Here is a 16,859-nt window from a genome sequence, read left to right as displayed (position 1 = left end):
CCAACACACTGTGAACGTTGTGTCGGATCCGTAACGTTCACAAAGGAACTATTACACTTCCAGCTCCACTTGGATGTTTGCCCAGAATTGTAAGTCCTTTTGAAACGTCCCACTGAGTGTTTCACTCGGCGATACTTGGCTGAGGATGACAGATTGACGTTTGCCACAAAGCTGCAGAACAAGCTGAAAAAAAAAATCCTCCTAGGAATTAATTGGTATCAGAGTTCTCCTAATCAATATGCTTTCTGATAGGCTTCAGGTGGATCAGTGCAGTGAAAACTGATCTTTCATTTGCACAGGTCTCTGCTAATATCCATTTATTGCAGAGCTAGGTGACACTTTCATCATGACACTGTGGAAAACCTGGCAGGAAACAAGCTCTGAAGACCCTTAGAAACGAAAGGAGATGTTTGTCCCTGGGTTAAAAAAGCGGATACAGCTGTGGATTGCAGTGTTCTTTGGTGTCATGCTGCAATAGGAAAGCCACTGTGGAAAAGTGTGGACACTCTGAAGGTGTGGACCTTCAGAATTCAGAGCACCTTCTGGTTTTTCTGAATCTTCAGAGTCCAGATGTCTCACTTGACACCTGCTTTAAAACCAGCACAGTCTTTCTGCACAGGGCAGAGAACCAGCTATAAAAGAATGACAAGGTATGAAGCCTTGAGAATATAACTTATCATTTCATGGGATCAGAGAATGGTTTGGGTTGGAAAGGAACTTAAAGATCATCAAGTTCCAGCCCCCTGCCATGGGCAGGGACACCTTCCCCTATCACAGATTGCTCCAAGCCCTGTCCAACTTGTCCTTGAACACTTCCAGGGATGGGGCAGCCACAGCTTCTCTGGGCAACCTGTGCCAGGGCCTCACCACCCTCCCAGGGAAGAATTTCTTCCCAATATCTAGTTTAATCATCCTCTCAGTTTAAAGCCATTACCCCTTGTCCTATCATTTATCAATTTTGAAAGGGTATTTTCAGATTTTGGCAGGTACTTCAGCCCTCACAGTTAAAATTCAAAATATTTAAAATTAAGAAGATCTTATGTATGTAATTCCCTCCCCATGGGAGCTGTCAGGGTGAGGCTGTATTTAAAATCTGTCTGGAATCCAATCACTAGGGTTCAGGCCAAGACATTCTTCTTTCAGCAGCTGTGGAACTGCCCAAGTTGGGATGTTTATCCTGCTGAACCTGCAAGTCACTGAGTAACCAAGGAACAGGAAGCACATCCCTAAACTTGAGGCAATACCCATTTGCATTTACTGATTCTTTCTGGAGGAAAAAAACCAAAAATCTTTCTTTCCTCTGCAACACGGGAGGTGCTGTAATTATCCCTCAAGAACAGCTGTTCAGTGGTTGTTCCTAATTCCAGCAGCATCCAGGGTGGTTTAACAGATCTGCTGCTGCCATCGGATCTGAGGATGGTGATTTCTTACCTTGAGGATCCTCACAGAACCCCGGGCTAGGACAGGTCCCTTCTCGAGATACACAGTGGGTTTAGGGCTGATCTACCCCCTGTGCTGCAGCTCCATTGGGGTTGTTTGTCTCTGCCTTGCATAATTCCAGGCTGGATTCAGTTATCACAGTAACGAATCTCACTCCAACACCCCGGGTTAAGAGCGGGTGATTAAAGGTGACTCCACCTCCCCTGAGTCATTTCTAAGTGACTTATAGAACTAATAATGGCCTCATCCTTCTGTACCTTGGTACACAGCTTGTGTTCTGGAGTCTTTTATAGCTCAAATGAGCTGCTTTTGCTTATTTATGCCCCTCCTCATTCATTTTTAATGGTTAGAAGAGACTCCCCCATTCTTCTTCTGACAGCAGTGATTTAGGCAGGACTCATTATCATAACTTACATTACTAAATATCCCCATTTATGCTGGTAGACCAAGGAAAATGTGTGCAGTGCTAAATCAGAAGAGATCCCATGAGCTTGCCAAGGTGGCAGGGCTGTGTTTGAAGTGTATATTATATACAGAAAGTGCTTGTATGGGGGAAGGATCATTTACAGGAACATGGATGGGGGACAGAGTCACAGTGTTTCTGAAATACAGATTTTATGTGGAAATATCAGAGACTTCCTTTCCTAATTGGCCACCCTTGAAATGTCTAGACCTGAACTGCTCAAGATACATCTTATTTTCAAAGACTTATTAGCTGTGACTTCGTAAGAGTTCCAACAGAATTACTGTAGCAGAAAAGCAGTTTCCTGTGAGGGTTTTGCTGTTATCCCATGGGAATTTAATAATGATAATGAGGTGGGGAAAGACTGTTCAAGCTATTTCTGGGAGCTGACAGTGAAATGCTGGGTACCTCTTCTGGGAGTTATGATGTACATTCCCCTTTCCCTCCCTCCCATTAGATCTTTGGATTCTATTCAGCCCAAAGCTAACACAGAGTTTATGGGACCAAAGGAATAGTCAGCCACACAAATTCATATCTCCCATAGACAGTCTCTGCAAAAGGATAATGGAAAAAGCAGTAAAATCCTTTTAGGAAAGGGATGGGGAATGTCTTCACTGGAGAACTGGATGCAGGAGGTTGATGTGATAGGGATTGTGTGTGATTGGTGAGGGATCTTACTGCTTCTTTCCATGTTTTTCCCAGACTGGCTGAAGTCCTGCTACTAAAAGGCTTCCAAGTGGGTTTTCTTCCACAGATAATGTAGCAAACTCTGAAATAACAGAAATTAATAAAACCTAATTTCTATTGCTTGTGATCACACCCAAAGAGCATACAGAGTTTTAAAGGTCAGAGATGACTCCTTTTCAAACAACACAAACAGGCTTTTAAAGTAAACCTTAAAAAAAGGTGTCTTGGACCAGCAGTGTCCTCTCCTTTCCTGGTCAATATTTGTTTGCAAGGAACCAGCTCTGTGTTTCCCCTCCACAGCTGCAAGGCTACCAGCTGAATTTCGGGTTCAGTTTTGAGGTACCCAGTGCACAGAGCTGCACGTGGGGCTGGGGATTGCATATTTACAGCAAGGATTTGTAGCAGGAAGCAGCAGTGGCTGAACTCGATTCCCTTTTCTGACAATAGGACTGGGGGGTTGAATTCAATGCAATGCTGAGCACATCTGAAATATTCCACTCTGTGCATTTTGCAGCACTGATGATTGAACTCGACATCCAGCTTGCCAGAAGCTACGTGTTTGGTATGGACATGGTGCACTTGGAAATCTAATTCCTGATTCTGTGCTGTGCTGGCAGTAAGGGACAGACCTCTCTGCCCTCGGTGCCCTGGTGCACAGTGATTAGATGTGTGTGTGTGACTCAGAGGAAGCTGTCTTAGCTATTCACTGATGTAAGGGAAAGAGGTGGACCTGCAGGAGCCAAAAGAAACCCAAAGCACTTTTATAACCTACCAAGTCCATGCCCCAAAAAAACCCATTGAAACCTCAGTTCCCTCAAGAGATAAAAGTACCCTGTATTGAGAGGATTTCTGGAGAATCTTGTGAAAGCTAAGTACAGCCTCTCTTAATTAATGGAAGTCAGCTCAGTGTAGTTGTGTGAAAAGCTCCAGTGACACAAAGCCCAGAAAGGCTTTAGCAAGGGAGCACAGCACCAGAAGGGTTTAATGGCATTATAATGTCCTTGAATTCCAGTGGCCACAACACAGAGGTGTATTCCAGCAGTACATTAGCAGTAAAAGAAAAATCTACTCTTTCTCTCTTGAGCCCTTGTCTGAACCTTTACCAAAAACTAGAGTTGCCATCCTTGAGATATTGAAACTCAGAGGAGGAGGAAGGGAAGAGGAGTAGATGGGTGGGAGTCACTGGATTTTGGAAACAAAACAAATTGGGTTTCCCCACAAATCACCCTCTTGCTCCAGCCCCTTTGTAGCTCCTATCGCATTTTATAATGTGCTTTATGCTCTTCTGGAACCTGTCCGTTTCTGCCCAAGCTTTTGCGAGCGCACAGTGCCCTCGGTGACGCCGGGGAGCTCAGCACAGCCCCTCTCCTGCTCGCACACCGAGGGGCTGAGCAGGGGCTCCGCTCCTGCCTTCCTGCCGGCCACGGGGGAGGGCGGGGACCCAAAAGCTGCTTCCACGAATTAACGCCGAAGGAAAGGACCCGCTTGACAGGCTGAGGAGCTGAACTCCGCTGCAGGTTGAAAAGGAGACCCGCGGGCTCGGAAAAGGCAGTGGCAGCCGAAGCTTCTCCGTGCCGTTCCCATCAGCGTGGACACGCAGAAGCCATCGCGGGGGGGGACAGCCCGAAACCCGCCCTGTGCCGGGGCTTCCCTCGGGTGCGTGTCTGTCCTGCGGAGCCTCCGCTGAGCCCCGTCAAACTCATCGCGCAAGATAGTCGCTCTTTTCCAGCGAGCAGCTTGGGAAACCACGGTGTGAAAGAGAAAGAGAAGCTCGATTTTTCTTCTTTCCCGGTGTCTCTTTAGCCCTTCTCTTGTGCTGGAAGATGAATAGTTCGGATGTGTCTGCAGCAACACGGGCATGGCTAATCTGCCCGTCTATTGATGACCTGTTTCTGAATGTGCTGGCCTGATTTATGAAAATGTACTGTACTTTGCCCCATGTTTTGATGTTGCTCTGTTAGGGCTGCATGCAAACTGCAGCAGAACAGTGATGCTTATTCATTCAAACCTTGAAGGGCTGGCTGGGAGCTGAATGAGCTCATAGTTGTTGCTGACTTCACTTACAGCAAGGGAAACAGGCACAAGTGGGTGTCCCAAGCATAGTCATTTTTTTCCTGACCATCAGTTTGTTTTATAAATAATAATCCTGAAAGCACAAGATCATGGTATTTATTTAATCATTCATGTGGTAGGTTTTTAGGGATGGATTCTTTTTTTTAACTCTCTTTTTGCAGTAAACCCTGATAAAGTTGGAGTTGAGGTCTGTTTGCCTGCCAGATTTTCTTCCTTTTGTCATTGCTTGAGCATTGATGAATTTAAAATCTGATAGTCTGATTCCCATCTCTTACTAGCATAATTCAGCAGTTATCTCTGTGGCTGGAGAGAGTCTCAGTCATGTTCAAGCCTCCCTGTGCTGAACTGCTCCTCACATGTTAACAGACTAATAAAACCAGCAGCAAAATTCCACCTGTGCTGTCTGTGTGTGCTTTAAAAGCCACTGTTCAGATAGTGAAGCATTACCCTGGAGGGAGGATGTTTGGCAGGTCCCCTGCCAGCAGCCCTGGTGAAGTGCAGAGCAGGGGACATGCAGAGGAGCTCTGCTGGGGAACAGGGCTCCAGTGCCTCCACACAGTGGTTTGGACTCATCCTTGAACTCTGATTTGCAGCACAGAAGTTTACCTGTTGCCTTCAATCACTAGGAAATGTTTTCAGTCCTAGGTCTGTCACCCTCGGGGACGTTTAATTGCCTAATGTGTTAATTAGCTGAGATTCACCAATGTAGGTGTTGGCAGCTGGAACTAGAGGTGGTGAGGAAATCACACAAAGCTGTTACCTGTTACCCATGTGCTGCTCAAGAAAATCCTTGTCTTCAGACCATTCACTTGTGCCTCTGGGCCAGCCTGCAGGGCACAAGGGCAAGTGCAGGACCTCAGGGCAATCAGCTCCTGGGCTGTGTGACCTTGGGGCTGCTCTCTCTTCAGGTTTATCTGTTGCTTCTCCGGTGGAAATCAACATTTTGAGGCTCTGCCCAGTTTCTCTTCTTACTGGTGTCTCAGGGGAAAGAGGAAAGGCAGAAAGCAGCAGACAAAGCTTATTAGCACGTAGGAGAGTTGTCTGGTGTGAGAACAGCACTTAAAATACAAGAAGGCAACAGGGATAAGCACAGTGCCAGCAAGGAGCAGATGATTTCCACTTACAGAAGCAAGGTGGGAGAAGGAGCAGATGTACCAGGCACTGCCTGAAGGTCTCCTCACTTCCTGCCTGTCGGACAGGCTATTAGACATTGCAGGTAGGAAGGATGATGTAGTTCTTGCCCTGAAAATATCACGCTCACATTATCGTGCCTTCTGCGAGGACTCAAGAACAACGTCTGCTCTCCTGCTGCTGCCCAGACATGCTGCTCCCAGAAGGGGACTGTGCTCATGCCTCCAGCCTTCCCTGTAGCCATTTCTGCAGCCTCACATGGAGCTTCTCCCGGAGTTTTGCCAAGTCTCATCTTCCTCAGCCCAGGCCAGTTTGGATCAGCATTGTGATGGAGTGGATGTAACACCAGTGCCAGAGGCCCCAGCTGGGGGCCTGCTGTGAGGTCCTTCCCTTGGGTTTTGTGCCCCCATGTTTTGAGGCTTTTTTGGCAGCAGCTGCGTTGTCTTGCTGTGCAGCACAACGAAATTGGATCCTGACAGGAGCTGCTAAGAGCTGGTGTAAAACAGGCAAAGATGAGACTATCCTGAAAAACATAAATCTGCCTGTAAACAAACTCCTTACTTTCCTGCTGAAACCAACAGCAACTATAGGATTTTGACCTTAAAACAGAAAAGAGAGACATTGCAAGAACCACGATAACCTTTTCTGGTACATTACCTAGGCTCAGACAAGCAAGGATGGAAATGGATTTGCTATGGATCTGTCTGTGAGGGGGTTGTTGTTGTTTAAAGATAATAATATTAGAAATGCAAATTATCCTAAAAAAGCTGGTGATATTTAAATACGATTTAAATTCATTTAGCATTCAAACAGAAAAGTAGAAAATGGCATTAAATTCAGATGAGGATGAGGCTATACATTCTGGAGTGACAAATATTAAATACATTGACGGAATGGAATAGAAGGCCTGGCTGGTAATGGATTGTGAAAAGTGTTCAGGGTTTTAATAGATCATTCCTTCAGATCATCAGCACGGTAAAGTGGTAGTTAATAAATTATTTGACGTGTACATTTATTCATATATTTTAACTAACTGTAATGAACAGGTCCTGTCAGCTCACCTAGATCCTCGCAATAGCTGCGAAGTCACTTGAGTGAGATTTACTAACTCTCTGCAATATTGATGTCCAGAGCTGCAGGTCATAAATAAAGAGACATCAGGACTAGCTTGAGCTTCTGCTCAAGTGTTGTGTAAGGCCTCTGTCAGGTTTGCAGCAGGGATGAAGCTCTTCCCTGTGATCAGTTTTTAGTTGTGACCACCCCATGCCCTGGTACCTGCAATGGGACTCTTGAAAAACCCTCTCTCCTAGTTTGGGGTCAACTAGAGAAATTTGTCCCTTGCTCAATTCCCTGTACCTGTTCCTCCCCACAGATATTTTGTATTCCTTGGGCTGCACACAAGGTAGAGCAGGAGAACTGGAGAGTCTGACTGAGCTTTGGGGAAAGGAGAAGGATCCTCTCTCACTGCTATTATACTGGGACTATCCTACTGTTGGAGTGGGAATTAAGGACCCAAAAGCTGTTCTTTTATCTTAAATTGTACTGGAAATGTTTATAGCAGAAGAACCCAACCTGTTCAAATGATGCTGAATTATACAGGCTATTAAGGGCATACCAGGCACCTTTCTTGTTATTCCTAATTGTCCTCTGAACTTGGAGCTTGTTTAAATCTAGATCCTTTCTCTTCTTCCCACCCACTTTCCCAGCATGTGGTGTACTTTATAATTTGTGAAGGGACTCACTAATTTTTTTCTTTCTTTCTCCTTTTTATCAGGTTTCTGACAGATGTGACTATGTCTTTGTCAATGGGAAGGAAATGAAAGGCAAAGTGAATGTCATAGTTAATTTTACTTACCAGCATCTGAGTGCCCCTTTAGAAATGACAGTCTGGGTTCCTCGTCTCCCGCTGCAGATAGAGGTCTCTGACACAGAACTAAATCAGATCAAGGGGTGGAGAGTCCCCATCATCTCTAATAAGAGGTAGGTTTTCATTAGAGGATGTTCATTCTGGGCTGTGCACTTGCCAGAGACCTGTCAGGGCCAGTGGATCTGAACATTCTCATCTGGCCTTAATGCAATTCTGCTGTAAATTCGAAGGTCACCAGACATTTATTCAATAGGCTCCTGCACTGGACTTATAAGGGAAATGGAAACTGCAGGTTGCATGATCCTGTATTGGAAATCAATTCCCTTTTAAAGTGCTAATGACTGAGGTGGGAAGGGCCAATTGGTCAAGTTAGGTGGGATCAGGCTTGAGGCAGCAAGAAGACATCAGCAAGAACCAGCTCTGGCAAGGGTGGTCAGTCTGCAGCCTCTTCCCAGGTCCTGGCAGTCAATGCATTCATTGTTAGTGGTCACAATTAGCACATACCTGTTTCATATCACTGTAGGGTGCAGTGGCACTGGTCAGTGTCCCAAAGTCAGGACACTCTTACATGAGGGCTTTAAGATACTGTCTGCACCCACAGGTCAGTGGCATGTGAGTGACAGAGGGTGGATATAGGCAGCTCAGAACTGGTTGCAACTGTTGTCAGTGCTATTAAGAACAAGAAGAACAAATTGATAAAGGAGGTACTTGGTATTCCCACCAGCCTATAAAGACATTTTTTACCAGGTTCCTGTTAGTGTCACAGCAAAGAGATTTTGCTGGAGATGTGATTTCAACCTGAACACCGCACAGAGAGGGATGTGTGTGCAGGTGCAGAGGAGATTTCCATGGAAACACACAGATGTTTACGGGAAGATCCAGAAAGAAAAGTGTGAAGGTCCTGAAAGTAAGGACTTGACATAGAAAACAATGGGAGATATTTGGAGAGGACAAGGTGGCAGGGGAGCTAGCAGGGCAGTTGGTGATTTCAGCTGCTGTTTCAGAGGTCTAGGCAGCCTGGAGGTCTCAGTTATGAACAAGGAAAACAGGATAAAACTGGGGGAACCTGACAGATTTCAGAAAGCACTGATGGATGCAACCTGGTCCAGCAGCCAGGCTGCAAACTTATATCAGCAATAGCTCTCCTCTTCCAAACTCTCCCAACAGCAGTTTAAACTAATTTCTTATTCTTGGTGTCCTCCCAGACCAGCCAGAGACAGCGATGATGAGGAGGAGGACGAGCGGAAGGGCAGGGGCTGTGCCCTGCAGTACCAGCACGCCCTGGTGAGAGTCCTCACCCAGTTTGTGGCTGAAGCCTCGGACCCCGGTGGGCAGACGAGCTTCTTGCTGGGCTCTGACTGGCAGATTGACATCACTGACCTGGTGAGGGACTTCATGCAGGTGGAGGAGCCAAGAATCGCCAAGCTGCAGGATGGGCAGGTTCTGGTTGGGCTGGAGCTTGGAATGACAACCATTCAGGTAGGGAAAATGAATCACTTGTTCCTTTTCCTCCCATAACCCACCACCTTGGGAGCTGAGGTGCTGAAGAGTTGGTACAGCTTTAACAACAGAAACTGGAGCCACAAATTATTGAATGGGACAAAATTGCAGCAAGGACTGGAAGACACAGAAGAGATGATTTTTCTGTTCTTATTTTGTGCCCCACAGTAAAGTAGATGGCAGTTTTATTTGATTTGGTCAAACCTGTATATTCAGAGGCTTTTTCTGATTATTTTTGTCTGAGGCTGTTTTTGAACCTGGAGCCAGTGTGTAGGTTACCACAAGGCATGCAGCTGGTGGAACAGCTCAGTCTTCTCAAAGCCTACATTGACAGAGCAAATGAAAAAGTGCTGGTTGAGGAACTGAGACTGGAATATCAATCCAAATATTAATTAAAAGAAAAGGAAAAGGAGAAAGGGGGAGAGAGATTAATTTAGTGATAATACAAAGAAGAAAACATGTTAAGAAACATTGGAACAGGGAAAAAAATGTAGTTCTCCAGACATGCTCATCATCCCAAACTGTCAAAGCAGAAAACAACCATCACACCTGTTGATAACAAGGTCATCAGGGCTGGAGAAATGGGATTTGAGATTTCTGGCTTTCTGTAAAGTCTCTAAAGATTTTCTGAAAGACTTTCCAGAGCTCTGGGACTTGCAGTGCTCCAACAAATACACATAAAACTGTGAAAAGAAAAATTCAAAGGAAAAAAGCTGAGAGCAAGCTATATTTAAAGAATACCTCTTAAAAGCTGCTTCCAAAATGCTCTGTACCCTATATGGATCATTAAATTCAACTTGCTTGCTAATGAGCATCTCTGGATGTCATGTATCAGTGCACTGACCTCTGTGCATATTTTCTTAACCAAAACAAATTTCCCCTATCAACTTTGTATACAGTAACATGAGTGGCTATTGTAGCAACAAATTAACCTTTCTTTCCATAGGATAGAAATAAATGCCATTTGTTGAATAGATTTTATTTAAACCTACAGATTGCATTATATTTGTGCCACCTAAAAATGTGATCAATAATAAAATACTTGCATTTCACATAAAGATTACATTTACAAGTAGTTAATACATGTGAAGCAGAGTTAATACATGTGACAGAGGTGAATGGCATAGCTGATCACAATTACACTGGTAAAAGCTTATAAGCCCCTTATTATTGCAGAAGAATTATAAAATGTGACTAGCTGTTCTTAATCATATTTTAATAGTGTCTGTCTGCTATGAGGGATTCTTCCCATTACCATAAACATCCCTTATCTGTATTACAGGAGCTGTAATATCTGTGCAGATATTTCACTTGGTGCTGTGCAGAATGGCTGTTGCTAACTTCAGTTTTTCTTTTCAGATATTGTCCCCCCTTTCAGATGCCATCTTGGCCGAGAAGACAGTGACAGTTCTGGATGAGAAGGTGACAATAACTGACCTGGGAGTGCAGCTGGTGACTGGACTGTCACTCTCTCTGCAGCTCAGCCCAGGAAGCAACAAGGCCATCTTTGCTACAGCAGTGGCACAAGAGCTGCTCCAGTCCCCAAAGCAGGTACTGTTGCCCACATGTGTTGTGTTGTGGGAGGACACCACCCTGAGTCACCTCATCTGACATTACAAGCTCATGGAATCAAGCAGATTTTTATTCATAGTGTGCTAATGAAACATTTTGCTTATGGAGACTTTTCTGAAGGCCACCGAATGCCCCAACAGAAAAATAAATATCTCACAGGAATGGCACTGTGTTTAAACAACCCAGTCACCAAACACCCCATCTGTCATGGCTGCATCCCATAAATAACACAGGCAACTCAGTGATGCTTCATAATTAAGCAGCAGCAAATCCCTTACACACACACACACACACACACACACACACACAGGCCCTTTCTGTCCCATCCAGCACTTAATACATCACAGGACATATTGCTGAGTTCAGCCTCCCACCACAGGTACCCAAATCAACCCTTTAATTCCATCTTGACATGAGAAAGTGTTTTGCATTATGCCAAACTCTTCTTCTTTTAGTTACTTTCTGTGAGCACTTTAAGAAGTCAGGGAGCATCCCTTTCATTCTGATTCATTACTAGAATATGAATCAGCATCACTGACTCATTTCCTGATTTATGATTTCATAAACCATTTTTTCCCCTTATTATTCTTAGTTCCTGTGTTAGGGAACCAACAGTTACCAAGGGCTTTTGGACCTTGCCATGTCCCCATCAGTCCCTACTTCGTGTTTGTCCTTGTGCTTCTGTATACATTTGAAATTTAAACATTTTTCCAACCCAAATCCATCAGTCTGGGACTTACATCAAGGATGCACCGGCTCTTAACACTTGAACATGTTCTGAGCTTTAAAGGTAAATGATCATGACATGCACGTTTGAAGTCTGGCCAGCTGTTGAGATGCTTTAATTCATCATGGAGTCTTATCCTTGGGATGCAGGATGAGAAATAATGCAGGCCTGCTGCCTTTATAGGGTGATAAACATCAGGCTCCCACAGTCTTCCAGGAGTTAAGAAATCGATGCCAGGCAGCTGGAAATAAGGCCAGTGAGCTGTCCATTGCTGCCATGGGGAGTTAAACAAACTGCCTTGAAATCAGCCCAAAAGCGGGGATTGATGGCATTTATTGCCACTCTGCTGCCCAGCACTGGCATTTCAGTTCCCAGAAATGGAGTCTGGATGGGTCCCTCTCTGGATGCAGGGGCACAGTCAGAACAGCATTGGAGCAGTATTCAGCCAGCGAGGAAGGTGTGTGTCCTCCACCCTTCAAGGGTTGACTCTCTTTTGAAAGGCATCTGATTCCCTCCATTGCCCAGGCCATGATTTTCAGAGCCCAATCCCTATAAGCAAAGCAATGCAAAATTAATAAATGGTCATGCAGGTTTAAGCAACACAGTGGGAGGATGAGAGCTGATGACACAAATTCCATGCGGCCTTCAAGAAACATCCAAAGATTAATAAACACAAAGCAGGGATTTATGGCAGTGTCAGCAAAGTCTTAGGGCTCTGTCCTGAAATAGAGACAGAAGCAAATCTCCCATTGAAGCAGGGGGAGTTTTGTGGCTGGAAGGATTTCGGAATCAGGCCAGTAGATTATGCATGGTACAATCCCAAAGGACTGGAAGCTTATTCTCCATGCTATGAACAGGTGAATGACTTCGTGCTGGGAACAATTTCAAAGATAATCATATATATTTATTCTCTATGCATGTGTGGAGTTAGAATGTAAATACTGTCTGTTTGAAAAACTGCTTATTTAAAGGAACAGGACTTTTATTACAGCTTCTGCAAGTTAATCTGTTGGTTGGGTGTCTGTCTCAGACTCTCAGAGCAGGGTGATCCCAACTCTCAAGGGACAAAAGCTCATCTCATTTCAGACACTAAAGAATCTACTGATCAAGCCAGGGGTCTGTCTGGTGTGGATTTTCCAGTGTCTAATAAGGTGTAAATATTGCAACCAAACCAGGGCAAGTCAGGCCATCAGAAACAGGAAAAAGATTCCAGGAAAGCACCTCGAATTTTGTCTGTAAATGATCAATGTGCAAATGCAAAGATTTTTTCAGGGAGCACTGCAGTTTTCGATAGCCATTTGAGAGTCCTTAGAGGACCTGATTTTCAGCAATGGGTGAGCACATGTTTTCAGAAATGTTTCAAGTTAGAAACCAAAAGTGAAGGTTCCCAGGAGTGCTGCACCATCAGGCACATTCTGTTACAGAATTAGTACTCAGGTCAAATTCATCTACTTTCAGCAAGCCTCCATGCACTCTGAAGTACACAATCTGCATTACTGTGACACAAGATTAAACTTTATTATTGTCTTGCTTTTAATTGCTAACAAGCATGAAAATTACCCTGGCCATTTCCTGAAGAAGCAACTGATTGGTTTACTTTGCTTGTACAATCCGCTAATTTAATTTGAGAGACAAAAATCAAGGAGTGAAGGTGTGGAGCCACGTGTGGACCTGCTTGCTGTATAAGGTGTTTTTTAATGCGTGTTGAAAATAATGAGAGGAGACTTTGTATTTTAAGCAGTTTAGAAATAATGTAATTTTTTTTTTCATTTAAATATACAACAGTAAATGATCTCAGTCACCGGTAATGCTTTCTGACATGCAATTTATTACGGTGCTGAAGTAGATTCTGCAGAGCCCAGGGGATACAGCTCCTTTAAGCACCTTTGTGGAAACAAATCTTATTATCAATGAGTGTTTTAGGCTAGTATTTCTCTTCACATCTTGGCAGGATATTAATTTTATTGCTCTCCCTATTTATTTCTTTTCTGGTTACAAATGGTATATGGATCTTGTGAGGAGGGGGGAATAGACCGGGACAGACCGTATTTCCCTCGATGTTTATTCTCAGTGTATGTATATTTGTTTTATATACTACAGGAAGCAGCCATCAGCTGCTGGATCCAGTTCAGTGACGGATCTGTCATGCCCCTGGATATTTATGACCCCAAAGACTTCTCCTTGTCAGCCACATCGCTGGATGAGAAGGTGGTCTCCATTCACCACGACCCCAAATTCAAGTGGCCTGTGATTGCTGCTGAGACAGAAGGCCAGGGGACGCTGGTGAAGGTGGAGATGGTGATCAGTGAGTCATGCCAGAAATCCAAAAGGAAGAGCATCCTAGCTGTTGGAAGTGGTAGCATTAAAGTCAAGTTTGGGCAGGGAGATGCCAACCCCAACATCAGTGACAGTAAACACAGGGGTGCTGGTGTCCACCTGGAGAACCACGCCAGTGACCGGCGCCAGAAAAACACCTGGCAGGAAAGAGCCGGGGGGGATGGTCACTATTACAGCTCCTCCATGGGCCACGAGCAGGGCAGGGGAACCACCACCCAGAGGTCTATTCTAAGTAGAAAAGAAGACAGAGAAAGCCTCCTGGATGATGACAGTCAGAACATGCCGATAGACTTCACGAGCTTCCCTGCACAGGTCGATCTGCCCAGAAACAACGGAGACTTGGAAGAGAATGACCTGGTGCAGTCCCCCAGGGGACTCAGTGACCTGGAGATAGGGATGTATGCTCTCCTGGGAGTCTTCTGCCTGGCAATTCTGGTCTTCCTTATCAATTGTGTCACTTTTGCTTTGAAGTACAGGAACAAACAAGTTCCCTTTGAAGAGCAGGAAGGCATGAGCCACTCTCATGACTGGGTTGGGCTGAGCAACAGGACAGAACTTCTGGAGAATCACATAAATTTCTCATCCCAACAAGAAGAACATATCACAGCCATTGACAGAGGAGTGGACTATGAAGAGAGTAAATATCTTCTCAACACAAATGCCACCAAAAACATCAATGGACAATCTTTCAGGTCTACTGAGACCACATTCACTGAAGGGAAAGAACAGAAAAGTGAACCAACTACTTCTCCTACCTCTAAGAGGAAACGGGTTAAATTCACCACCTTTACCACCATCTCCTCTGATGATGGGTGTCCAACTGTCAACTCAATCTTGATGAGTAATGAGGATGACATTAAATGGGTCTGCCAGGATATGGACCTGGGGGAATGCAAAGAACTTAAAAACTATATGGAGAGGTTACACGAAAATGCGTAATGAGACACAAAAGACTTTTTTGTTTGGTTTGTTCGTTTGTTTGTTTTTCACTCACCTTCTGCCTTTAATTTTGGGTAGTGGGGCAAAATGTTGTATAGCTAACAAGAATCCACTGGTGGATAACAACTCAATGGAGCCCCAAGAAGCCACCCAAAAGCAGCTGGGAGAGCAGAGATCCTGGACAGCTCTTAAAATTCAAATCTTCTTTGTGCTCAGAGATGGAAGTGAGAGATGTGTGTGGTTTTTTGATACATGGTAACACGAGAAAAAACCTTAGCAAAATAATATGGTTTCATTCTCTGAGCTTTCCCAGGAAATCAATAAATATAACAAACTCCAGTGCAGTTTGGATATTACAAAGTTCACACAGCTCTACTGTTCAATATTGCAAGCTTTGGTTAAAAGCAAAAAATTGGTCTCAGAATAAATAGATCCACGAAAGAGCGTGTCATCCAAACCACGTGCAGAGAATATCCACGCAAGACATTAATTTAAAGCTGACAAAAACCAACAGTGTGAGCAAAGCAGCTCCCAGAGCTGAAGAGTCATGAGTTTCCAAAGAATCTGGAGGGGGAAAAGGAGTAACTGGGCTGTTTAACAACCAGCATGTTTGCCTCCCAAGCACTGAGAATGGATACACATATACGGTTAAAACTGAAACTCTCTTTTTAAGTAGATGCCAAGGTAATAAACTTTGTCAGCCAATTTTCAGTATTTCCTAATTTGTAAAATAGGAGAAGATATAATCTATACTCAGAATATCACTCATATTAAGGAAGGTCTGTTTTGGAAAGTTTGAGAGAACGAGCTATTTTTAAAAAGCCCACTTTCTTTGATTGCCCTGTTTCGAATTTGTATTCCCAGCCATTTCCCTGGAGCGTTCCCCATCTGGTATCCTGAGGGCACTTCCCAGCATCAGTCACCTTTGGAAGCATGTGGTTCCTTCCTTCCCCTCCATGCACACTCCCTCCTCCACGGTGTGCTCTTGCCAAGCACAGACCCCGTTAGTACCACACTGGTACTTGCTTTACATGCTGTCATTTACCAAAGCTGGCCACTCTCTCTCTGGGTAAGTGTGACTTGTGCTGAACTCAGCACCAGCAGCAGCTGCCTCTTTGTCCATCCCCTCCCCTGGGGGAGGTCGGGTTGTTCAGTTCCTTCTGCTCCTGCCTCTTTAGCCCCCTGCTCAGCACGTTTAGAGGGCACTCGGAGGTCACAGGGGAGTGCTGCACATTCAACGTGGAAGCCTGAACAGCTACACTCAGTAGATAACATTTGTTTCTCCCAGAGGTGATGATTATCTTTTGTTTTCTTCTGATAAGGATGTACATACGGTAGGATTTCAGTGATTACCCTTCCAATCCGATGTGCCCTCCAGCCCTAAAACCATGACATTTTTTGTGAGGTCCAAAAGCAGTCTCCAATGGCCAGCGGCAAAGTGCCAAAGCACTAACTAAAATCCAGCTTATATTTCAAGTTTTCCTTTATTTTCCAGAGTAAATCCTTGCCCTCCTTTTGTTATTAAGTCTCTTCCCATCATTGAATCTAGGTTGCTCAGTTTAATACACACCCACCCTCCCACAAACACTTAGATTGGATCCCTCTATATTTAGAATGTACTGTAGATTGTAAGAATGTAATATATATATTTATAAACATGCCAACTGTGAATAAAATTTGCATTTTAGTGGCTTCATCTTTTTTTCCTACTCTGAACGCCTCTTTCCTTTCACTGTCAGAAGGTTTACCCTAAAAGGGACTGGCAGCAATATGGGGACGTGTCCTTTGATGAATCCTTGAAGGCTCATGGCACAATCTAGTCACCAAGTTTTACATTGTGCAGTGTTGGGGGAGAACATGCAACATCAACAGCATGTTATGCTACAAGTGTATTTGCACCAAGCCACCCTTCCAAGGTTTGAAGCTATTTGCAAATAAATTCCACATGCATACTTCTAGCCTGAAAGCCCAATATGTTGAGTTTCTGCTTTTGGTTGTTGGGAAGATCCACAAGTGGCTGAACACCTTTTGAGGCGTTTTTTGAAGAGTTGGTGTAAATAGGGCAAATATACCCAGAACTTTGGAGATCAGGACTTGCACATCAGACACTCTTTGCTTGCTTT

At 44.4% G+C, this 16,859-nt stretch overlaps 1 protein-coding gene across 2 annotated transcripts in view; it reads left to right on the top strand.

Annotated features, from left to right (window-relative positions):
• Positions 1-16,392, top strand: part of LOC103760233 (transmembrane protein 132D) — a 236,947-nt gene extending 220,555 nt beyond the window's left edge. For both annotated transcript variants that reach the window (XM_018076205.1, XM_018076206.1), the window contains exons 6-9: positions 7,569-7,774; positions 8,867-9,140; positions 10,521-10,712; positions 13,561-16,392. In XM_018076205.1, the coding sequence (XP_017931694.1) occupies positions 7,569-7,774; positions 8,867-9,140; positions 10,521-10,712; positions 13,561-14,736 (1,848 nt within the window). In that variant the 3' untranslated portion in view covers positions 14,737-16,392. The remainder of the gene's footprint in view (positions 1-7,568; positions 7,775-8,866; positions 9,141-10,520; positions 10,713-13,560) is intronic.
• Positions 16,393-16,859: the final 467 nt, after the last annotated feature.

Source organism: Manacus vitellinus, unplaced genomic scaffold (genome assembly GCF_001715985.3).
Source record: "Manacus vitellinus isolate BGI_N305 unplaced genomic scaffold, ASM171598v3 scaffold_31_pilon, whole genome shotgun sequence".
Classification (NCBI taxonomy): Eukaryota; Metazoa; Chordata; class Aves; order Passeriformes; family Pipridae; genus Manacus; species Manacus vitellinus.
This window is presented reverse-complemented; position numbering and strand designations above follow the sequence as displayed.